Genomic DNA, 25,505 nt, shown 5'->3' with positions numbered 1-25,505 from the left:
TACATGTCATTATGAGCGCTGCATTATTCAGAGGCTTAAATGAAACAGTACACACTGCCATGCTGACATACTTAAACTGCAATTATCCTGGATCTTTGCTGTTTTCATTATGCAGCCGTCTTAACTGCTGCTGCTGCGCCCGAGGCAAGGGGAACAGAATATAAAGCTTTAAACAGAATAACCTTCACTGCTTTCATTTCATCATAACTCAGCCGGCTTTCAGGCACGGCACAAAGAATCCCTCATTGTCTGCTTACACCGAGTCGAGGAATAAAAGAGGAAGCAGATTAAAACTTAAAGATGTTTCTACAGTTATAAAACCAGCACCAAGTGACTCCACTTCAGATACAGATCCATCTCTGGTGGTTTTTTAGAGAAGGAGTTTTTATGTTGTGTTGATTCTAGCGCCCCCTCTGGGTCCTCCGTAATAAAGATTATGAGACCACCTTTGTTTTCTCCAATTTCACGTTTATTTTGATGCCTATAAACAACTTCAGGTAGATTTGTTTGGCCAAATATGATGATAACAACATAAACAGCTCACAAGAGTTTAATCTGAAGGCTGGCTCACCACTTTCTGCAGTTTTCTTGATAAAAATTACTCTTGGGGCTTGTGGTTCTCCATTTGGATTTTGATGGTGTTTCTCAGGTTTTCAGTTGGATTAAGATCTGGTGATCTGGCCAAGGCAGGGTTCGCTGTGTGTTAAGGAGCATTGTTTTGTTGGAAAATCTAGACCAGAGGTCTGCAACCTTTACTTCCATAGGAGCCATTTTGCCCCAGCTCACCAGGATTAAAGTTATTCAGGAACCACAAATGTAGTGGATCTCCAAACAATGAAAAAAAAAGAGTGCAAAATTCTAAACATGGTAAAAATCTAGTGAATAATTATCTCAACTGAAATATTTTTGTGTTTATTAAGTTGTATACATGTCTAAGTTTTTTTTAATTTTAAATAAAATTGCAAATATAGAAAACAAAGAAAGATTTGATACATCACAGATTCAAAAATTTGCTAGTTAAAAAAAAAGTGTAGAAAAAATATATATTTTCAAAGAATTCAAAGAATTTTGAAATTTAGAAAAATTGCCCAAAATTTCATAAATTTGCTTAATATGTTGAAATCATAAATAAACTTTCTTCCGTACATAAGTTTATTTTTTCTGTTTTGTTTTGTTTTTGTGTTAATTATTCTGTTGTTGGTTTTCTATTTGTTTGTTTTGTTTGTTTAATTTTTGGCGGATTTTTTGTTTGTGTTTTTTGAGTGTGTATTTTAAGGGTTTTTGGTGTTTTGGGGGGCATTTTTTGGGGGGGTTTAATTTTTTTGTTTGTTTTTTTTTCAGTTTATTTTGCTGTTTTTTATTCCTTTTTCATGTTTTGTTTTTTTTTGGGGGGGGGGGTGTTAATTTTTTATTTCCTTTTTATTTATTTTTTTCTAGTTGTTTATTTTTATTTATTTATTCATTCAATGTTGAAATATCAACCCGCTGTCTTTATCTAGGCTTTGGATTTGTAAAAGTGACGCTTAAGTGTGATTCAATTACAAAAAAAAAAAAAAAAAATTGAAAAAAAAAAAAAAATTCTAATCATTCAAAGAACCACAGATTAAAAATTCTAATTTCAATAATTTGCTAGATTTAAAAAAAAAATTAAACAAATTAAATAAAAGTGCAAATTAAAAAATGGAATTCAAAGAATTTGCAAAATATTGTAGTAATTCAATAAAATATATATTTTTTTAAATTCAAAAAGCCGCAAAATCTTCAAAAAACTTCTTTTTCTAAATTAAAAAAAAAATGTCAAAAATTTAAATTCCAAAAATATGCAAAAAAATTCAGAAATTTGCAGAAATCTTTAACTAATTTGAAAGCTTAATTGCACGAGGTGATATTTAGATCAACAAAATGTTAGCACATGATTTTATTTAGTGTCAGTGCATATAATCATCAATACCCTCTGTGAGAAAAAAAAATCTTCATTTCAATAATGTGTTGTTTTTTTTAGCTACGAGGAGCCACTGCAAAGGAGTCAAAGAGCCGCATGAGGCTCCAGAGACACAGGTTGAAGACCCCTGATCTAGACATTTGAGTCAGGAAAGAGTTTTCAAGCTGACAGGAGAAGATTGTTTTCAAGAGTAGTCCTGTACGTGACCTGGTTCATTCCACCCAGACTGAAACAACCCCAGATCATCACAGATCCACCCCCAGGTTTTACTGTAGGGGTCAGACAGTCTGGTTTGTAGGCTTCTCCAGGCCTCCATCAGCTTCCTTCACCCAATCACCGACAGTCCAATCCTTGTGATCCCTAGCAAAGAGTACCCAGGTCTTCCTCTGCCTCTGGTTGATGAAGGGTTTAGTCTGTGCCCTGTGTGACTTCAGACCAGCTTCAAGAAGTCGGTTTCAAACCATCCTTGCTGAACAAGTGACATTTCTGGACAGTGCCCTCTCATTTTAAGGTCCCTGGAGGTCTGAGCACGATTCCTGACACAGGAAAAGATGAGTGGTCGGTCATCTCTACTGTCTCTCGAGCAATCGAAAAGCAACACCACCTTTTCGTTTTAACGCTTGGCCAAGCATCCAGCTGCTTTAAACGCTAATTATTTCTTTTATTTAACCAGGTTGGTCCCAACAAAATTAAAAACCTATTTCTCAAGGGAGACCTGGCCGAGACATGCAGCAGAAAAAATGCAAAATAACAGACAGGAAACACAGAAAGAGACAAAGCACAATCAACAAAACACAAGTTTAGGGTTAAAATCATGTCCGAGGAATCAGTTGTTTGAACAACCGAGCGAAAACACTGACAGGTTTGTCACTTTATGTACAGCTCTTTGAAAATAAAGTTGAGTTGAGTGTGTATTCGACACATATCTTAAGCAGCTGGAGACCACACAGTGAAGTCACACTCTTAAAAAGTGAGAATTAAACGTCTCCTACCTTTCTGTGCCTGGGGGGACCAATGCCTCTGGCTTTTGCCCAAACCTGGTTCGTGACGCCAATTATGTTGGGGATTCCTCAATGCAAACACTGATATGAATGACTCAAAAAGGACTGAACTTTCAGCCTCCCATGGGTTTTTAGTCAGGACACTAATCTCTGAACAAACCCAGCCCCCGTAGTATCCCTACATGATTCCTCAAACCCCTTCGCTCTGATTGGCCAGCTCTCTGCAGACCTAAGGTTTGTTCCTGTTTGAGTTCAGGAAACATGAGAAGTTTGATGTCTCTGGTATTTTCTCATCTTGTCGTACAGTAGAGTTACAGCCCTCCTCTGACCCCCTGACCTTTGACCTCTGACCCACACAGTCCGACCCTGACGGCGTTCCTGTTTCTGCTGCATAAAGTTTTATACCAACGCTTCCTTCAGGCTGAGGCATGACCTACCTTCAACAACAACAAGGCCACAGGCGAGAGCAGGAGCTGTACATTTATTCTGTGTGTGTGTGTGTGTGTGTGTGTGTGTGTGTGTGTGTGTGTGTGTGTGCGCGCGCCTGAGGCGTCCATTCAACCGTTTGTCTGACGCAAAACGCTGCAGCACTTATAGACCAGACTCCCATAATGTCTCTCTGAGGTACACACACACACACACACACACACACACACACTCACACACAGATGCCCCTCGGGTCAGGATAGTCTTTGTATTTCCATCCCACATACACGTACACACACACACACACACACACTCACAAAGTTGTATACAAACACACACATTCTCACAGAAGATGCTCTATCTTTCTATCTGCCTCCTTTTTTACACTTTCACCACGTTTCCCTCCACACACATACACACACACACACACACACACACACACACACACAGATGCCTCTCGGGTCAGGAAAGGCTTTATAATTCCCTTCCTTGTCTCGTCACCTTGGCTCCAGAGTTGATAAATAGGCGCAACCCGGCGCTGCCTGACATCTGAATCATATATAGGACACAAACACACTCACACACACTCACTGGTACACACACACACACACACACACACACTGAGGACACTTTCTGCCTCTAAATGAGGAAAAGGACTCACAGCTCAGGCTCTGTATCATCTTGAAGGAGTCTTGGTTAAAACTCTTTCTGCTGTTTGTGTCTGATCGGACTCTCCAGGTCCACGTGTCTCTGTCTGTTTTAAAAAAGTTAAAAGTATGGGATAGTTTACCCTTTACACCCAACTTTAGCTATTTCCATCATCAAGAAAAAAACTGTTTTCAGTTGACTTAAAGCCTTTTACTATTTTTTTTTTTTTTTTACATGAGATGCCTTTTTTTGTGTTTTTCAGTTTTTATAATCCACACAAATCTTTGCTACATACAAACAGCACAGTCACATGGGTTTGTCTTATAAACAACCTTCCCACATCAAGAAACAGGCCGCTAAGTTTGAAATGAACATCAAGAGTGAGAAGCTGACCAAAAAAAAAAAAAAAAACCTAGAGCCAGAAAATAAAAAAAAAATGAAATAAAATAAAATAAATAAATAAATAAATAAATACATTTGAAAAATAGATTTAAAGATTAAATTTGAAAAATAAATTTAAAAATGGACACTTGTAGGAATAAAGGTGGTTACGTGTATTTGATACAAATGCATTAAGAAAATGTATTATTGAATCAACATACATTTAAACAAGAGCCAGAAATAAAAAAAATAAATAGATAAAAAAATTTGAAAAATAAATGTGAAAAATAAATTTAAAAAATTGGCACTTGTAGGAACTAAGGTGGTTACATGTATTTGACACAAATGCATTAAAAAATGTGTCAATGAATCAAAAAAAATTTTTGAACTAGAGCCAAAAAAATTAAAAATAATACATAAATAAAAACGTAAATAAATAAGAAAGGGACTCTTATAGGAATGAATGTGGTTACTTTGATTAAATAAAACAAAAAAACGTTTTTTAAGAAAAAAAAAAAAAAATATATATATATATATATATATATATATATATATATATATATATATATATATATATATATATTATTTTTTTTTTTCAAAAAACGTTTTTTTTTGTATATATATATATATATTTTTTTTTCCCCCATGCATTTTGAAAGAGTATTTTCAAATCCATACATTTTTTGGGCTCGCTACTTTTCCAACAAATTGTCCTAGATTTACATAGTTCAAATTTCAAAACACTGAGCATGTTCACTCAAAGTGTGTGTGTACTTTTCACATTCCTATCCTTTGTATTTTTTTAATTAATTAGCCTTTTCTATTATTTTTGGTCCATTTGAATGAATGGAGATGATCCCCATCACCATGGAAACCACAAAGCTGATGATGTCATGAGCAGTTAAGGCTGAATAACGTCATTTTTTCACCTATGCCCCCTCGCACGGTCCCTTTCAGACGGAAAATTTCCGTGCCATGTAGATTTGAAAATTTCTAGCCTGACGGGAGGACAAGATGGCGGAAGAACAGGATCTCCTAGTGGTCAAAGTGCAGAAATACAGGCAGCTGACTCTTCACACAGACATCACCGCAATAACAGAGTGGTGGGACTGGCGTGGTCAGGGTTAGGGCTCAGCATTTCAACATCCAGCATTTGCTGCAAGGAAAGCCACCAAAGTTATTCTTAAATGTGTTTTTTCTTTTGTTTTAAATTTAAGTTTTCTAGTCTCAAAAATGTTTTTCTTGATGAGTGTAAATCTTAACAAAGACAGAAAACCAAAGGTGAAATGGTTTTTATTTGTTTATAACACGCTTTATGTGGCTGGAACAAACATTCAGACCTGAAGATGTTGAGTTTGTTTTATTTCTGTACATCTCTCCTACTTTGCTCGTCTCCTCTCTTGTTTTTGATTTATCTTTTTGTTTTTCATCTCCCTTCATCCTCCACTCTGACATTTCCTTATTTCCACTCCGTCTCCATCCTTCTCTTTTCCGTCTCACCTTGTGTGATCTTTCTCATCATTCCTCCTCTCCTCCTCTCTTCCTCCTTTGTGTTTCCTCTCCTCTCAGCCTCTGTCTTTAATCTCGCTCCCTCTGTACCCTTTGATTTCCACGTTGAAAATTGAAATTGCTACATCCTTCTCCTTTCCCTTCGTCTGTTTTTCAGCGTCTGTCTTTTTCCCTCTGTGTATATTCTCTCCTCTTCAATTTTCTTCTTCGCCTTCAATCTTTTGCATTATTGGAGCAATCCTCGGCTCTTTTTCCTCAGCAGAACATCCTGTTTGATCCCCTCTTCTGTTCCTCTGCATCACAACTACACTCAAAGTCGTTACCAAGGTCGGGCTGCGGTTTGAATCCAGATCAGAGACTGTGTGTGTGTGCACAGGAGGACAAACAGATCATCATTAGACAGAGACAGATATATAAACGTGTCCGACTGATGAAATATTCCAGCCTGACAGATCAGATAAAACACAGACAGCGAGGAGAAAAGTTAAGCCTCTGAGTGACGTCAGATCAGATCCTTTAGAAATGAACTCAGAGGAATAAACTCTTTAGGTCTGTCACAAGTTATTCACAGATCATTTATCTTAAACAAACCTTAAAAGAGACGAGTGGAGTGAGAGTTTGTGTTTATTCTTTAACTATCTGCAGATCACTGTCCGGCCAATCACGTCATGATGTGAATCAGGCGACAGGAGACCTACAAATATCAGAGTCAGAGACGCCGAGCCATTGGATTACATTAACAGGCCCATCAAGAGACAAAAACAAGCTAAAAAATGGCCCAAAGACACTTGATTGAACTGATCTATCCTTCTGATTTGCTGACTAACAGACCTTCAGATTTTCTGACTAACTTGCATTCTATTTTTTCTGACTAACGGGCCTTCTGATTTTTAGACTAATAGGCCTTCCAAAAAATCTGACTAACAGGCCTTCTGATTTTATGACTACCTTGTGTTTTATTTTTCTGACTAACAGGCCTTCTGATTTACCGATAAACAGGCTTCCGTTCTTTTGAATGATAGACCTTCTGATTTTCTGACTAACTGGCCTTCTGATTTGCTGAATAACTCATGTCCTATTTTTCTGACTAACAGGCCTTTGAATATTCTGACTAACAGGCCTTAAGATTTAATGACAAAAAGGCCTTCCAATTCTTTGACAAATGGCCCTCTGATATTCTGACTAACAGACCTTCTGATTTTCTGACCAACTTGCATTCTATTTTTTCTGACTAACAGGCCTTCTGATTTTTAGACTAAAAGGCCTTCTAAGAGTTCTGACTAACATGCCTTTTGATTTTCTGGCTAACATACCTTCTGATTTTTGAATAAAAGACCTAATTTTCTGACTAACTTGCATTCTGATTTTATGACTACCTTGTGTTTTATTTTTCTAACTAACAGGCCTTCTGAATTTCTGGCTAATATGCCTTCTAAATTTTTGAACGATAGACCTTCTGATTTTCTGACTAACTTGCATTCTGATTTTACGTCTACCTAGTGTTTTATTTTTCTGACTAACAGGCCTTCTGATTTCCTGATAAACAGGCCTTCTGATTTTTTAAAATGATAGACTTTCTGATTTTTTCAACTCACTGGCCGTCTGATTTGCTGACTAACTCATGTTCTATTTTTTCTGACTAACAGACCTTCAGATTTTCTGACTAACTTGCATTCTATTTTTTCTGACAAACGGGCCTTCTCATTTTTAGACTTATAGGCCTTCTAAAAGTTCTGACTAACAGGCCTTTTGATTTTCTGGCTAACATACCTTCTGATTTTTTGAATAATAGACCTGATTTTATGACTAACAGGCCTTCTGATTTCCCGATAAACAGGCCTTTCGTTTTTTTGAATGATAGACCTTCTGATTTGTTGACTTACCGGCATTCTGATTTGCTGAATAACTCATGTCCTATTTTTCTGACTAACAGGCCTTCTGATTTGATGACTACCCTGATTTTCTGATGAATGGCCCTCTGATTTGCTGACTAACAGGCCTTCAGATTTTCTGACTAACTGGCATTCTGATTTTACGTCTACCTTGTGTTTTATTTTTCTGACTAACGGGCCTTCTGAATTTCTGACTAACAGGCCTTTGGATAGTCTGACTAATATGCCTCTAGATGCATTGATAAAAAGGCCTTCAGATTCTTTGACAAATGGCCCTCTGATATTCTGACTAACAGGCCTTCTAATTTTTAGACTAAAAGGCCTTCTAAGAGTTCTGACTAACAGGCCTTTTGATTTTCTGGCTAACATACCTTCTGATTTTTTGAATAAAAGACCTAATTTTCTGACTAAGTGGCATTCTGATTTTACGTCTACCTAGTGTTTTATTTTTCTGACTAACAGGCCTTCTGATTTCCTGATAAACAGGCCTTCTGATTTTTTAAAATGATAGACTTTCTGATTTTTTCAACTCACTGGCCGTCTGATTTGCTGACTAACTCATGTTCTATTTTTTCTGACTAACAGACCTTCAGATTTTCTGACTAACTTGCATTCTATTTTTTCTGACAAACGGGCCTTCTCATTTTTAGACTTATAGGCCTTCTAAAAGTTCTGACTTACAGGCCTTTTGATTTTCTGGCTAACATACCTTCTGATTTTTTGAATAATAGACCTGATTTTATGACTAACAGGCCTTCTGATTCCCTGATAAACAGGCCTTTCGTTTTTTTGAATGATAGACCTTCTGATTTGTTGACTAACCGGCATTCTGATTTGCTGAATAACTCATGTCCTATTTTTCTGACTAACAGGCATTCTGATTTTATGACTACCTTGTGTTTTATTTTTCTGACTAACAGGCCTTTGGATATTCTGACTAATATGCCTCTAGATGCATTGATAAAAAGGCCTTCAGATTCTTTGACGAATGGCCCTCTGATAATCTGAGTAACAGGAATTCTTATTTTCTCATTAATAGGCCTTTCGATTTCCTGACTAATGGCCTTCTGAGTTTCAGACTAACAGGTCGTCTGACTAACTTGACTGACTGACTTTTGGCTACCTGGAATTATGGTTTTATGAATAATAGGTCTTCTGACTAGAGGCTTTTTGATTATCTGACTAACAGGCCTTCAGATTTTCTGACTGACTGGCATTTTACTTTTCTAACAGGCCTTCTGATTTTTTTGACTAACATGCCCTCTGATATTCTGACATACTGGTATTCTAATTTTCTGAATTACAGGCCTTTTGACTTTTTGCCTTTAGATTTTCTGACAGGTTTTTTTGCATTATCATGATGCCTCTGGCTAAAGGGCCTCCTGATTTTCTCACTGCTCTGATCTGCTGAGTAATAACCACTCCTTCCTGTTCAGTCTGTGCTGATGGGGAAATGTTCATTCAGACTGAAATCCTGTTTCTGAACCGGGCTGTAAACTTGTAAAGATCTAAGGCCTGGTTGGCTTTTGACTCTTGTATACATAAACCAGGGGCATGATGGGAAATAGTCTTACAGAAATCTAGTTCTGGTCTTGCGAATCGTGGCCCTGCAGGACGCCCAGCCTTCACAGATCCTCCGGCAGCCTGACACTAAAGTTAATACCTCTGCAGTGTGATCTGAGGACAGGTTTGAGCCTCAGCGTCAGGATCTGGGCGCCGCAGCCACAGGCAAACTCTGACCGACACGAACCCCAGAGATGAAGTGTGAAGATTCTTCCTGAAACTTTGGTGCTTTTCTGTGTTTGCTCTTATCAGAGATAAAGCCTGAAATCATTTCCTGCTCTTTGTATCAAAGGTTGGCACCTCTCAGCTGCTGCTGCTGCTGTCAGGACGGATCTAAAGCTGCAGGAAGGCACTCGCGGAGAAATGAGTTTTTTGTTTGTGTCTCCACAATCTGAAGCCCTGAGGGAAAGCTGTTTGACAAATAATCTACCAATCTGGATGAAATGAAATCAAACAAAATGTCTCTGTGTTGTTTTTCACGCAGGATGATCCCAGCCAATCACAAGTACTTCCTGCTGAGCGACCTGGCGGCGTCGCGGGACTATGAGCTGTGTGTTTTGGCGGTCTATGACGATGGTATCACCGCGCTGACGGGAACCAAGCTGGTGGGCTGCGTGTCCTTCAGCACGGAGACGGAGTACGGGCGCTGCAACTCCATACGAGACCAGGTGAGTGTAAACCCTCATCCAATCAAATCCAGCTCATATGAGGCGGTCAAAGCAGCTTTCAGCCAATGAAAACAGTTTTATAGGTCTGTTTGTTTCATGCAAACTTCACTTTAACTTTTCCCCCAGAGGTACCAGGAACTTTTGGTTCCAGGAACTGAAGATCTCACAATTCAGACAGATGGTTGTTTGGAGAAAAAAATAAAAGTAACTGCAATACACCTCCAAGCCATAGGAGGGCAGTGAGAAAGAAACAAAGGAGACACAAAGACACAAGAGGATTGTGCGGAGCACAGATTGGGATGAGGTCACATAGTTTAGGGTTTAATTTGTGGACAGTCTGGTACATTACACAGGCATCCTGTTGGTAGTTTTACTTACTAAGCCTCAGAAGGTTGTAGCGGTGGAAAATCTGTTTTGTGGATGCGTTAAATTCGGACCACGTATAGGCACGTATGACTTTTTTTTGGAGTATCTCAAGCCTTTTTAAGTGAGTTGGAAATGTTTTACACCATATAATATTGCAGTATTGTAAATAAGGTTCGAATGAAGATGTACAAAATTAGAAGTGCGGAGAGAGGGAGATAATGGGCTCTAATTTCGTGGCGCAGCACAGGGGGCGCAAGCCTGCGCTGTGCTTATTTCGTGCGGCGCACCGCCGTGCGCTGCCAATTTGACAATTTGGTAGACCGTCTGCGCAGAGATGGGTGTGACTTCGCGCCAGGGGGAGTTGACGGCGCACCAGGGGGAGGTGTCAGCAGATTCATGTTGGGGCAGTGACAATTTTGTGCCAAAAACAGTGCAGAAAGTGCGCTGAAAGCTCACCAGCTCCAACCTGGTCTATCCTCGGCGCAAAGCGGAGTGCACCCTCCGCAGCTGTAATTTGGTGACAGGCACACATGTGCGCACATGTCAACAAAGCCTCAGAGGCAGGTTTCCAGAGTGTCAGGCACATTTTGATGCAGTAAACAATCACAGCAATCACTATTTAATGTAACTGTCTGAACCAGCATATACATTTATATCTATATTAACTGTCCCGTCACATCTGATGTCAGATTAAAGCTGTTTGTCATAATGGAAAGTTAACCTGACGGCAGCTGGAAGTTTGATGCACATCTTACAATTAAACAATAAACAGCCTTAACATCTGATACTGAGTATATATCTGGTTCTCTCATTTCATTTAATTCAAAGAAAAGAGGGAGAGAAAAGACGAAGAAAAAAGAGACAAAATAAATGTATGTCACTCAGGATTTACCGGTGATTTCCCATATTTCTCTGTTTTAGTCTTTATCTTTAACGTGATCTAAAAAGATGGAGTACATTATTGTAAGGAGGATGAGGTGGAGACACTGGGAGAGTATACAGTATATCACCAAAGGCTCTGCTTGGCGATGACAAACCAGGAGTGCAGGTGGATCAAAAGTTTTCTGAATGGTTAAGCCAGCTGTGTAACTGTCTCTTCATTTTTTACTCCGGATAAAGACAAAGGAACAGATTAAATCTGTCCCGGGAGCTGGTCCACACGGTGACGCGCGTCGTGTCTTCTGATGTGCCCCGCTCCTGCTGCAGGGACAGCGGCTCTGACCGTCTTCGCTACCAGCACTGTTTCCACGGTGCTGAAGATCACTCAGACCAATCAGACGCTGCGCCTCGGCCGCAGGGCATTTAAAGGCGAGGAGAGGCGCTCATTTGATTGGTGAAAACAGCGCTTGGCTGTGTTAAACCCACTCACGGCTTTTCTCCTCCCTCTCTGCCATTTGCGCGGAGGGAGGCGTGGACGTGCAGCTCTGCGCTCATCTGCGCCTTCAGTGCACCTCTCTTGGCACTGCAGGAAACTTGCAAAGTGCGCCGGTCACGCCCTGTGCGCACGGCGAAGGCCGGCGCAGGGAAGGTGCGCCTGCGTGTGGTGAAATGTTGGAGTTCATAAACTGTTTTAAAAGTTATTCATCAAGGAACTGGAGCATTGCTGCAGCGCTTATTCTTCAAAGCAGCTTTTATATTACTGATTTTATTATTGAGATTTTCTACTGTGCGCTCAGAAACACCACACACATTTACTCTGTTTAAGATCGCCAAACTTTCTCTTTCTCTTTGTTTTCCTGATTGACTCACCGAGAACAGCTGTGTGTGTATTCTTGTAAAAAAATCTCAATTTCTCTGGCTGAAAAATGTTTTTCTTGATCTTCTCTCAGTCAGTGCTCGCCTGTTTATGAGTGGTAGATGTGCACATTTTATTTTGATGGGGTTTTCCAGGAGGTTGTTTGTTTATTGACTGAATGTGCACACGGGCCCTGGTCTATAACTTGTTAATTTATTTAACAGACTAAACAGCCTCATGTTATTTATCATATTTACATGACAGGATGTTATTTATGCCTCATTTTTGTGCGTTCATATTTCTCCTCTGCTCTCTGTAACACACACGGCATGCTCTGTTTAGCACTCAGTCAGGAAAAATAATGTCACAAACGAAGATTTGCCCGTTTTGAAGCGCTCCCAGGGCCATCTTTGTTGCTGAATCCCGCCCCAAGAATCCACAGCCGCCCCTAACGATGCAGTAACGTACTGATGTTTTATGGTGACGCAATGACGTGACTCCAACTTGGCTTCATGCTGGAGTGCATGTTTCTGACTTCTTCCTCTGACTTTAAAGTTTCTTCTCAGATCAAAGATCTGGTCCGAAAGACAAATTGTTTGCAGATCAGGATCCTGACTCAGGCTGATCGTCTTCCTGTTTCTGATTTCTCCGCAGTTCCTTGGGGGAACTATGATCATCATCATCGGAGGAATCATCGTGGCCTCGGTCCTCGTCTTCATCTTCATCCTCCTCATGAAGTACAAGCTGCACAGTAACCACTACAAACAGAAAGCTGCCGCCCGTCACGCCAACGTCTGCTCCCAGACCAACGGAGGAGGCGGTGGTGGCGGTGGAGGAGGAGGAGCCACTGTCCTCGCTCTGCCTCCATCCTCGTCCTCTGCAGGGCAGGGTAACTCCAGGAGCATAAAGCAGGTCATACACGCCTCCTCCTTTTCACCTCCCGTCCTTATAATCTGACTCCGTCTTGTCCCGCAGGTGGAGGAGCGAATAAAAACTCCCAGCCGTCATCGTCAGCGGAGGGGATGGGAGGAGCTTCTCTTCGAGGGACGACTGTAGTGGACTTAAACCCCACGCACGACGATGACGCCATCTCCCAATAACACACAAGAAACTGTCACCACACCCACAACCCACCGATCTTTGAGACCCAAACCAATACTCCACCTCCCGACCCCCTTTTTTATTGTTTTGCTGGTGCCTGGAGCCAGACTCCGCCTCACGCCGAGGAGCAGCTCCCCTCATTGGTGAGTATCAATCAGAGCCCGTCGCAGCACGACTAGGATCTGGTCCTGGTCTGATCCAGATCTGAGATTCACCACAAAGAAAAGTTTTAAGTCAACTCTCAAAGTTAGACAGGGAGTCTGCCTCCTGGACCCTGAGTGGTGGATGAGTCCAGAGGCTCAAAGCTCTACTACCTGGATGTAAACAGTCACAGCTGACAGATGTCATGTTGAAGCATGGTGCAGTTTGTATATTGAGCTATAAACAGAGATAAAGAGGAACCAGCACAGGTATGAGGACGTGGACCTGAAAAGAGGGACTGAAGACTGCAGGAGCTAGCTCTGCTAGCTTTAGCCATAAATTTTTATTGTGAAAATCATCGGCAAAGTTCTGAGATTTCTTTCGTCTTCTCCTCTATCTTTGGACTCTTTATTGTGGGAATGTGGCTTTTGATTTAACATCTTTATGTGCTTTAAAGGGGCTGTGAGGAGTTTGAAAGTGATCTTGAAAAAGTCTTCCTTCTGGATATCTGCCTGATTGTAATCCACACTTTAAAATGAGATTATCAGCACCAATATTGCTGGTTACAGGTTATTTTAAAAGAGAAACAGGAGAAGGATAAAGCATGAGCTAAAGGCTAAAAGGGCTAATCTATTTATGCTAATGTTGACTCCAACCCACAGTCAGCAGTTATTCTGCAGTGGTCTGTTCAAACTTGAGAGTCTATCAATAAAATGAAGAGCCAGGTTACGTTAGCTCTGCTTGGTGAGGTTGGAGTTGGTAGATGAGCTCTGGTAGGACAGAACCAGGATTCAGGATCACAGACATGTCTTAAGCCGCGTTTCCACCAAGTAGTCTGGTTTGGTTCAGTTTGGTTCAGTTAAGCCTGATCCCTTTTTGCGTTTTCCACAGCAAACTGTGCCCTCTCATGGTGGGCGACGTGTAGGCCGGATGCCAAAAGCCGCAGCTGTTAAACAATAGCTAGACGTCGTAGCAGCGCAACACAGTTTACCCCGCTAATAAGAAAAACACTACACAGGAAACAAAGAGCACAGATGAAGCCATGCAGCATTTCTTCCTCTCTGTGATTCTCATGTAGCTCTTTGATACTATGAACAATCAAGTTTTGTGTCAGAGAATTCTGTGAGCCACCAGGAGAAATACAGCCGCTGTCAAACAGGAAGTGACGATTCTTTCGACCAATCAATGGTCTGCAGTGTTGTAGCTCCATCTTCCGAGAGCGGAAGGGTCCCAAAAAGTGGGAAGGTTCTTCTTAGTTATTTGGGGATCTTTCCCGGGATTAGTCAGGGGAAATGCCACAAAAATGAGGTCTGATAAAAAAAGAAAAAACAATAAATAATAATAATAATAATAATAATAATAATAATAATAATAATAATAATAATAATAATAATGATAATAATAATAATAATAATAATAATAATAATAATAATAATAATAATAATAATAATGATGACGATGATGATAATTAAAATAATAATAATAATAATAATAATAATAATAATAATAATAATAATAATAATAATAATAATAATAATATTAACAATTATAATTATTGTTATTTATTGTTTTTTCTTTTCTCATTTTTGTCTTTAAATAACATTTTTCTGGACTGATTAGAGAAATGCGGCTCATATGAAGTCTAACAAGACATTTTTTACTAAAAGTGAGACAAAAACACTTGGTAAGATTGTCAGTTTTTTGCAGTGTTTATTGTGAAAATCATGAACAAAGTTTAGAGATTTCTTTCCTCTTCTTCTCTAACTCTGGACTTTTTAATGTGGGGATGTGGTTTTTGATTTATCATCTTTATTTATATGCTTTTATAGTTGGAAGTCAAAATCCTGTGGTGATTTTTAAAAAACTGAAGGAGATGAAGATTTGGCTCATGCTTATTTTAACAGAGTAACAGACACGAAGAGTCGGGGATGCTGTTTGGGGGATCCTCAGGGCCCTTAAACCCAGAATTCCTGGGAGCGCCCCTGCTAATAGAAAGAAACAGCCTGATTAGACCAAAGAGTGGAAGTATTTACAGGTTTCATCAGAGAGTCAGAGTCTGCTTTGCCCTCCAACTCTTCCAAAGAGCTTTCAAGTTCAGTTTGCTTCAGGTCATAAAAACCAAACTCCTGCAGAGACGATGAAGGCGTCCGCGTGGCTGCAGAGACCTTTGGTGTTTCTCTGCCGACAGACGAGTGATTCTCACACCTTTAAAGAGGGAGGGAGGCTGATTAGACGTGTGTTTGAAAGTGAAATGTGTCGGCGACAGATGCTGGGAGGGAAAGTGACAGAGAGGACGAGCTGCGAGCCGCTGCAGGAAACCAAGCAGACCGAGTTCATTCAGCCTGCATGAGCGAGCAGCGACTGAGCAGCGACTGAGCAGCGAGCGAGCGCGCCGCCATTCAAAACACACTTTAATGAAGTCACTCACCTACACACACACACACACACACACACACACACACACACACACACACACACACACACGGTGCTGCTCCCTCAGGCGGATGGAAAGGGCACTCACCATTAAATCACACTTTTTAGAAGGTCTTTAAAACACACACACACACACACACACACACACCTGGACACACACACCAACACATGGAGGGAGGAAACTCAGCGAGCTGGTAACACCGGCCGTCTGATGTGTTTCATGTTAACATGAGGTGAATGAGTGAGGCAGGATGGCTGTGTGTCAGCTCCACGCTGTTCCTCCTCAAACATAGGGGGCGCTGACTGTAAAGTTTCACACACAGCAAATAACAACATTTCTCCACATTTAGCTCTAAAACATCACTTTTTCTGCAGATTAAGAGAAATATTTGTGAACTATATTTATCAAATAGTATATATAAATGTTTAATATTTTATCTAAATGTTATAAATGAATGTCCTGATTCTAAATATTTAGCTACGTTTCTTAACATTTAGTTTCATTCTGAATATTAACCTAAGACTAAATATTTATCAAACATTTATAAACCTTTAGCAGGGATTTCTAAATATTTAGTCAAGATTTCTTGAGGTTAGATTTCTAAATATTTAGCTAAAATGCAAATTCACACTCCTGCCCACCAGGTAGAAGTGAGCTGGACTCTCTCAAAATCACTTCCTCTAACTTTTATCTTGGTACTTCCTGTGGGTGGGAGTGGGAATTTGCATATTAGCTAAAAATTCAGAAGTCATACCTGGAGATTTATAAATCTTGACTAAATATTAAGAAATCATTGCTTAAGATTTTGAAATCTATCAAAGATTCAGTCAATTATCAATCAACTCAAAATCACAATCAATTATTTCATAATATTTATCAAAGATTTTTCAACATTTTGCTAACATGCAAATTCACACTCACGCCAACAGGAAGTACCAAAATAAAAGTTGGAGGAAGCAATTTTGAGAAAGTCAAGCTCTACTTCTTCTATGTCAGTCACAGGATCTTTAACAGCGCCATCACAGCACTTGGTATGTTTGTTTTCTAACGGCTGATTTAGCTGACTGAGTTTGACTTTCTCAACTTTTATTTTGGTACTTCCTGTGGGCGCAAGGGTAAACTTACATGTTAGCTAAAAATTTAGAAATTATTCCTTAAGATTTATAAATCTTGACTTCATATTTAGAAAACTTTGCAAAAATCTTAAAATCTTTGCTCAATATTGACTCAATATTTGGAAATCTATCAAAGATTCAATTGTATGATGATTGATTTGTATATCTTTCGTTTTTTGATTTGGTCGATATTTGATTGAATCTGTGATAGATTTTAAAATATTTAGTCAAGATTTCTAAATATTGAGGTGCGATCTCTAAATATTTGCATGCAACCTCCAACTTTTAATGTGTTACTAACTGGCAGGCAGGAGTGTGAATTTGCATGTTAGCTAACGATTTAGAATTGTAGCTAAAAAATTAGAAATCTTAGCAAAAATTTTGAAATCTTTGATTAATATTTAGTCTTAGCTAAATATTTAGAATGAAACTGAATGTTTAGAAATCTTTGCAAAACATGTAGAAATCGTACTTTGGGATTTCTAAATCTTGAGCAAAGATTTCTAAAAAATGAAGGCAAGATTTTTAAATCTCAAGGTATGATGCCTCAAGGTATCTCAACATTTATATATATTTGACAAATGTATTTTACAAATAATTCTCTAAATCTGCAAAAAAAAAAGAAATGTAGATATTTTACTTCCTTTGTTTTCTATTTAAGCCTCCCTCCTTCCTCCTCTTTCCTTCCTCCCTCCAAGGTCACTCTGCTCGTCTCCCCTCCTCCCCCTTCCTCTCGTCATAACTTTCCTCTTTATCTCATAATATTTCTGCCAACATTTTCTCTCCCAAATTGCGGCGTTGGCTCGATCCTGAGGTATCTCTGAAAGCTCAGGAGGATTATCTCCTCCCCACACAATTTACGAGGCGTTTCTTTTCGTCTTATCGCCGTGTGGATTGAAATAGAGGAGCTTTATCTTTTACTGGCTGGAGAGTGGCGGGGACGCTGTGAGGTGAGCGGCTCGTTGGGTCGGCCTTTTGGTTCACATTCTTCAGTTAAAGCTCTTTTTATGATCTGTTTATTCCTTTTGTTCTTAACTCTTTAAGAAGACAGCAAAGGATGATTCTGTGTCTGAAGGATCCAGTTCTTCAAAAGGAATCTGACGAGACTGAAGCTTTTAGATCAGATCAAACATGTAAACCAGTCAACGGGAACAGGAGCAGATGGTTTAGTTAAAGCGTTTAAAGCTGCTGTGAGGACGATCTGATTGTAACGTTAGTGAATCCTGGTTCTGTCCTACCAGAGCTCATCTACCAACTCCAACCTCACCAAGCAGAGCTAACTTAACCTGGCTCTTCATTTTATTGATAGACTCTCAAGTTTGAACAGACCACTGCAGAATAACTGCTGACGGTGGGCTGGAATAACATAAGCGTAAACACATTAGTCCCTATGTTAGCCTTTAGCTCGTGCTCTATCTCTCTCCTGTTTCTCTTTCTTCTGCTCTTCTGTCCTTTTTCTGTCTGACAGTTTGGCTCCTGTGTCCACTATCACTACAAAATTTAGATTAGCTCATGTCTTAGCCTTTAGCTCATATTAAGCAATTAGCTTGTGCTTTGGCCTTTATCTTTTGTTTTAGCCCTTAACTAATGCTTTTCTCGTTACCTTGTGTTTTAGTTTTGAGCTCATGTTTATGCCTTTAGCCTGTGTTTTAGCCTTAAGCTCACATTTGGCCTTAAGCTAATACTTCAGACTTTAGTTTGTGTTGTAGCCTTTAGCTCATGGTTTGGCCTGTTTTTTAGCCTTTAGCTCAAATTTGGCCCTAAATTAATACTTTAGACTTTTGTTTGTGTTTAAGCCTTTAGCTTGTGTTTTTGCCTTTAGCTCATATTTGGCCCTGAGCCAACGCTCCAGACTTTAGTTTGTGATTTAGCCTTTTGCTTGCGTTTAGGCCTTTTGCTCATGCTTTAGCCTTCAGCCTGTGTTTTATCCTTTAGCTCATTTTTAGCCTCTAGCTTGTGCTTGAGTGTTTAGCTTCTGTTTTAGCCTTTACCTCATGCTTTAGCCTTTAGCCTAGATTTAAGCCTTTGGCTCATATTTGGCCCTTAGCTAATGCTTCAGACTTTAGTTTGTACTTTAGCCATTTGCTCATATTTAGTCTCGAGCTTGTGCTTGAGTGTTTAGCTTCTGTTTTAGCCCTTAGCTAATGCTTCAGTCTTTAGCTCATAATTTAGCATCTAGCTTGTGTTTATGCTTTTGGCTTGTGTTTTAGCTTGTAGCTCATTCACATGTGATATGTAGTTTGGAAAACAACCTTTGACTTCCTGAATAATTTCCAGGTAGCAGAGCTTCAGAGAGTAATAGCAGCAGACATGAACTTGAGCTTCAGCTCCAGCTAGTGGAGGGAGGTCGAACTGCAGTCAAGAAACATCACACAACTACACTCTAAAGAGTTTTCAGTGTTTTTTTTTTTCTTTCTTTTTTTTGGGGGGGAGGGGTACTTTTTTGGACTTTTGACATGTGGGAAAGAGACCACTGGCTGGATTTGAATCCCACGAAAGCAAACCTCATAGAGCACGACCTAGACCTCTTGGCTATCTGTGCACTTTACTTTATTCCCAGAATGCTTTGCTGGAGTAGAAAGAAACGACTTTCCACAGTTAGTTACTGTGGATGTTTTGGTAAAAATATGGTTAAGATCATAAAAAGTTGGTTAGAGTGAGGACAGTAGACTCTTTGAAGACCAAGTGCATGATGGTTAATCAACTCTACATGCATCCTGTTGTATTCTTCTAGATTCTTCCATTGTTCCATGATGAAGCCATCTCTCCTCTCCTCTCCTCTCTTCTCCTCTCCTCTCCTCTCCTCTCCTCTCCTCTCCTCTGTCCACTTCCTGTCTCTCCTTCTCTGTCATTTCCTCCTCTTTTCATACACCCATCACGCTGCTCCTCCTCTCTCCGCTGTAATAACACACCTCCCATCCAAGAACACACACTTTGTCATGCATGCAATCACACACACACACACACACACACACACACACACACACACACACACATGCAGAGGCACTTCTAGTGGAAGCAATCTCAGCGGCCCCCGCTGGCCCCTTGAGCCATTTGTTGTGGGTTTAATATCCAGCACACACACTCACAGTGTAAACACACACACACACCTAAACACACACACATAAACGTAGAGAGGCAATCTGAACGTGCCTGCTCTTTTTCCAATCCATAAGAGCTGAGCTGGTCGCTCTGATTCACCGCTGCTTTAAATGCCATCTGTAACCCTCTCATCGGACACACACACACACACACACACACACACACACACACACACACACACACACACACACACACTCAGATATTGAAGAATGAGAGTCTCTTGAAGATCACAGATAGATTGTTTTTTAAAGTAGAGATTTATTCCTCTGAGGATGGAGCCTGTGGCGTCTTGGCGTGGCGCCCCCTGCAGGTCAAATGTGTTGGTTAAACCTGCACAGGTGTGCTGTCATGTTTACCTCCTCATTTCCACTTCGTTTGAGCTCATCAGGGCCGTTTTACTGCATTTCTCAGTGTTACGTCTTCAACTTTGCAAACTTTAAAGGGGCAGCCCGTGTTTTTTCTTTTTCTTTTTTTTGTTTTCACCTGGAGGTTTTTTTTTTTTCCAGGTAGCATTTTTTCAAAGCCAGGAGGCATCAGAGCCTCTTCCACCGAGCAGCAGGACGGCACAGTGACTAAACTGTTCGCGTCCACTGAGGCTGCAGAAAGCAGCGCTGCATGGAGCCACAGTGACACCTGGTGGTCAGAGTGTAGCATGGCAGGAGGTTCACAGGAGGAGACGCACGCTGCAGAGAGCAGGGTTTCTGGATGTTAGGAGGCTCAGAAAATCTGTGCTGTGACTTTTTGTCCTCTGAATCAAGAATCAAGAAATAAATAAACTATTTTAAATTCATTCATTCATTTTCTGAACCACTTATCCTGTTCAGGGTTGCAGGCGGCTGGAGCCTATCCCAGCTGTCATAGGGCGAGAGGTGGGTACACACCGGACTGTTCGCCAGTCAATCACAGAGCTGACTGAGACAGACAACAACGCACACACACACACACACACACTCACACCTACAGGCAATTTAGGGGCCGTTTACACAACAACGGTTTTAGGGTGAAACGCAAAAGTTTTGTTGCGTCTCAGCCTCACGTTCACATGGAAACAGCTCTTCAGTCGACCTAAAACGCAAACTTTTGGAAATGGCCTCCTGAGTGGGATTTTTCTGAAATGCTGCACACACCGTTGCCGTGTAAACAGTAAGCCGGCGTTTTAAGTTCCTGTTGTCCTGTTGTATGCGCTCCTCTACCTCCCAACATTTTTTACAATCCCCGAAAAAAATACACGAGAACAGCAGCTGTCAATCATCGTTAAATGTGATGTAAAACTTTGTTTTTAACCTCTTATAACTAATGAAAACAAAACTTTTTAGAACAAAGAGGACTTAGATACAAGACAGCCAAATGATATCTTCAAATCACCACAACAATCAGACGTGAGAAACATTTCTACCAGGTGTATTAGTTTTTTAAAGTTTGACCACAGCCCATCTGGAATGACTGGAAAGCCAGATTTTTTAACCTATACTGCAGCCAGCCACCAGGGGGCATTCACCAACACACCAGATGATCAGCCCAACTCTACTTCAGAGGAGATCGAACAAAAGCTGCTTCTGGACAAGACAGTTATAGCGCCACCTACAGGCCTGGCAGCGTATCTAGTCCCTTGGCATTACTGTGTAAACGCAGATTTTTTTTTACTGCGTTTCAGTGTTCTCAGATGAAACGTCAGATGGTCTAACAGGCCATTTTTGGCCCATAACACCACAAATGTCACTTTTTTTTTTGAGGCCTTCAGAATTTACTGAAATGTTGGAAACGCCTTTGTTGTGTTGAAAAAGTTTTGTCTGAAGATTAGATGAGGCCTTGTTCTGGTACAAAAAAAGTATGTGGTGCTTTTAACAAACCCAAACCTGAAAATGGGTCAAAACTGACCCGAGCACAACAATAATAAAGGGTTAAAATGTGAAAATCATCTGGAGTTCCTGCTCCAAATTTAATTATTTTAAAATTTCTCTTCTTCCATTGGCAGATTTTTTTTACTTGTAACAGAAATTCAGACTTCATTTTTGTCTTTAAAAAACTTGAAACAAGACACTTTTCTGGACTGATCTGGTAAATGTGGCTCAGATTGAGCAATAAGACAAATCTTCTGAAAATAAGACAAAAACAGTTGATAAAATTTCTTCTTTTTTTTTGCAAACGTCCGTACTTAGAAAGGAGATCACGTTCAGGTGTGAATCTTTAACAACTGTTCATTTAATCTGATTTGTAAGATGATGTGAGCCCCCTACAGGACTCAAATGGAACTGCAATGATCAGGTAGATTGCAGCAAAGCATCACTGTCCAACATCGATGTCAGGATAAAAATATCTGAGTCAAACTAGCAAAAAAAGAATTTTTTTTAAAAGAAATTTTAATAAACTAATAAATTCAAACCAAAAATCTGCTTGAAAAAGGATTTTAATTTCATTTTTTCTTGATTTTGAAAAATCTGATGCCTGCAGCTGAATCCAGCCCCTCGCTGATCCCCCAAAAACAAAGTCACTTCAATCTCCTGAGCAGAGGAAGCATGAAGACGAGGATGGATGGATGGATGGATGGATGGATGGATGGATGGACAGATTGGTGAAACAGAGAGGAGGACAGCAGCAGCAGGAGGACAAAGAGAGACAGAATCCAGGATTAGGGAGTTTATTTATCGAGTGAGACGCAGAAAGAAATCAACAGAGAAAAGAGAGACAGAAGCAGGCATGAGTCACCGAGCTTGGAGACAGTTATTGACAAGAAAAGATGGAGGGATAAAGAGAGACGGAGAGAAAATGAAAACTGAGGGATGATGAGGGGGAGGAGGATCAGGAGGAGATTGGACACGAGGAGGAGGAGGAGAGATGAAGGCCAGACGTACAGCTGACAGGGCCAGGACAGAAACCTGTGTTTGAGTTCTTCTTTATTTCATCCTTCCTGTCGTTAAAGTCTCAGTTTGTCGTCTTCATGAGCAGATTTGTCTCGTTAATCTGTTTCTGTTAATCTATCAAACAAATCCAGACATGAAGCCGTCAGCCTGGACTCTGCTCAGCTGAGATTTCCAATCGCTGATATCTTCTGACGATTGTTCACGGGGAGTTTTCCAGCCCAGATGGTTGGACGTGTCTGTGAAAGTTTGTTTTAACCACTGAAGTAAAAAAAAGGAGCAGAGCTGGTGAAATAATGAAAGCAGTGATTTCATTTCATGATTCCTGCTCAGAAATGTGGCGATCTTTGTAAAAATGCTACAAATGACAGAAAACGTTAAACTATGAAACCTTCAGACCACTCAGCACAGAATCAGTTGCAGTGATTGGACTAATACGACTTAACTTGACGTCACAACTTTAATCTTATAAAATCACCAGTTCAGGTTTTGTTACAGCACAGATTTTTTCATGAAACAAAATTTTCTCTGAACGTTGGGATTTGAGGCTCATAACCTACAAACTTTTTTATGTGTAACATTAAAACTGTAGTCTGTAACATTCTGACTTTATATAGCTGAACTTTGAGCCCATGACGTGCTGCTTTATTGATGTATGATTTGTTCTTTTTACCTTGAAACTTAAGTGTTGTCACTTTGTGGCTTTGATTTCTAAACGTTGTCACTCTAATCCTATAACACAAAGACTTTTGTTCTTCTTAAAATACTACCAGCTCTCAGAGTATCTCATTAATTATGACTTCTAACAACATTAGGACTTAAACTAATAACATAAGAACTTTAATTTTGTGACTTTAGGATTTGAACTAATAACATTAGTACTAATACCAATAACATTAAGACTTTAACTTTTTAATATCAGAACATTAATTTCTTAACAATAGGACTCAACTCAAATAATTAGGACTTAAATTTTGTAAAGTGAGGATTCAAACCAATGACATAGGACTTTGAATTTTGTAAGATTAGGATTTATGTTGAAAAGTTAGAAGTTAAAGTTTGCAACATTGGGACTTTAACTGAAATCATTAGAACCTAAACTAATAACATAAGGACTTCAACTGATTTCATAACATTAGGAATTCATCTTATAACCCGAGGACCTAAACTAATAACATTAAAACTTAAACTGCAAAAATTAGGACATTAATTTTGTAACATTATGACTTTAATTAATAACAAAAGGATTTTGATTTTATAACTCAATTTAAGCTTTTAACTATGGGTCCTAAACTTTTAACATGAGGACGTCTATTTCATAACATCAGGATTTAAACATAAGGGCCTTTAACTAATAACATAAACACTTTTATTTGATAACTTAAAGATTTTAAGTTATAACTTTAGGAACTAAACTAATAACATACAGACTTGAGCTAATTAATTTAATAAATTTAAGATTTAAACTTTTAACCATTGGACAAAAACTAATAACATAAGGACTTATTTTCCGTAACACCAGGATTTGAACTAATAATATTAGGACCAAAACCAATTACATTAAAACTTCAACTTTTTAATATCAGAACATTAATTTCTGAACATTAGCTTAAACTCAAATCACTAGGACTTAAATTTTGTAAGAGAAGGACTTCAACTAATAACAAAGGGACTTCAATTTCATAACAACAGGATTAAAACGAATAACATTAAAACTTAATCTGCAAAAATTAGGGCTTACATTTTGTAACATCAGGATTCAAAACAATGACAGAAGTACGCCTATTTTATAACATTAGGATTTATCTTGAAAAAGTAAGAAGATAAAGTTTGTAACATCAGGACTCTAATTAAAATGATTAGGGTTAACATAAGGACTTTAGCTTCATAACATTAGGACTCAAACGAGTGACATCAGGACGTATACTAATAACATCAAGACTTAAACTGATTTCATAACATTAATATTTAAACTTATAACCTTGGGACCTAAACTAATAACATTAAAACTTAGAATGCAAAAATTAGGGACCTTAATTTTGTAACATCAGGATTTGATCTAATAACATAAGGACTAATATCAATAACATTAAGACTTTAACTTTTTAATATCAGAATTTCTCAACATCAGGATTCAACTCAAATCATTAGGACTTTAATTTTGTAACAGAAGGACTTCAACTAACAACATGGGCACTTCAATTTCATAACATTAGGATTAAAACTGACAACATTAAAACTTAAACTGCAAAAATTAGGTCGAAAATTTTGTAACACCGAGATAAACCAATGACTGAAGTACTTAATTTTTGTTACATTAAGATTTATCTCGAAAAGTTAGAAGTTAATGTTTGCAACATCAGGACTTCAACTAAAATCATCAGGGCCTAAACTAATTACATTAGGACTTTAGCTTTGTAACATTAGGACAAAAACTAATAACATCAGGACTTTGATTTCATAACATTAGGACTTAAACTGTTTTCATAACATAAGGATTTAATCTTAAAATCTTAGGGCCTAAACTACTGACATTAAAACTTAAAATGCAAAAACTAGGCACTTAAATTTTGTAACATGAGGATTTAAGCTAATAACATAAGGATTCTGATAGCATAGCATC

At 39.1% G+C, this 25,505-nt stretch overlaps 1 protein-coding gene across 4 annotated transcripts in view; it reads left to right on the top strand.

Moving 5' to 3' along the window:
- The window catches only part of LOC141798088 (leucine-rich repeat and fibronectin type III domain-containing protein 1-like protein), a 491,366-nt gene that overhangs the window by 461,590 nt on the left and 4,271 nt on the right, over positions 1–25,505 (top strand). For 3 of the 4 annotated variants that reach the window (XM_074679873.1, XM_074679872.1, XM_074679874.1), the window contains 3 exons: positions 9,847–10,030; positions 12,786–13,020; positions 13,107–13,375. In XM_074679873.1, the coding sequence (XP_074535974.1) occupies positions 9,847–10,030; positions 12,786–13,020; positions 13,107–13,231 (544 nt within the window). In that variant the 3' untranslated portion in view covers positions 13,232–13,375. The remainder of the gene's footprint in view (positions 1–9,846; positions 10,031–12,785; positions 13,021–13,106; positions 13,376–25,505) is intronic. The other variant, XM_074679875.1, reaches the window with a different exon arrangement.

This window comes from Halichoeres trimaculatus, unplaced genomic scaffold (assembly GCF_033239565.1).
Source record: "Halichoeres trimaculatus isolate MK-OKI-2021-1 unplaced genomic scaffold, fHalTri1.1 fHalTri1_scaffold_9, whole genome shotgun sequence".
In the NCBI taxonomy this organism is placed as follows: Eukaryota; Metazoa; Chordata; class Actinopteri; order Labriformes; family Labridae; genus Halichoeres; species Halichoeres trimaculatus.
The sequence above is the reverse complement of the archived record's forward strand: the minus strand, read 5'-3'. Positions and strand labels throughout refer to the sequence as shown.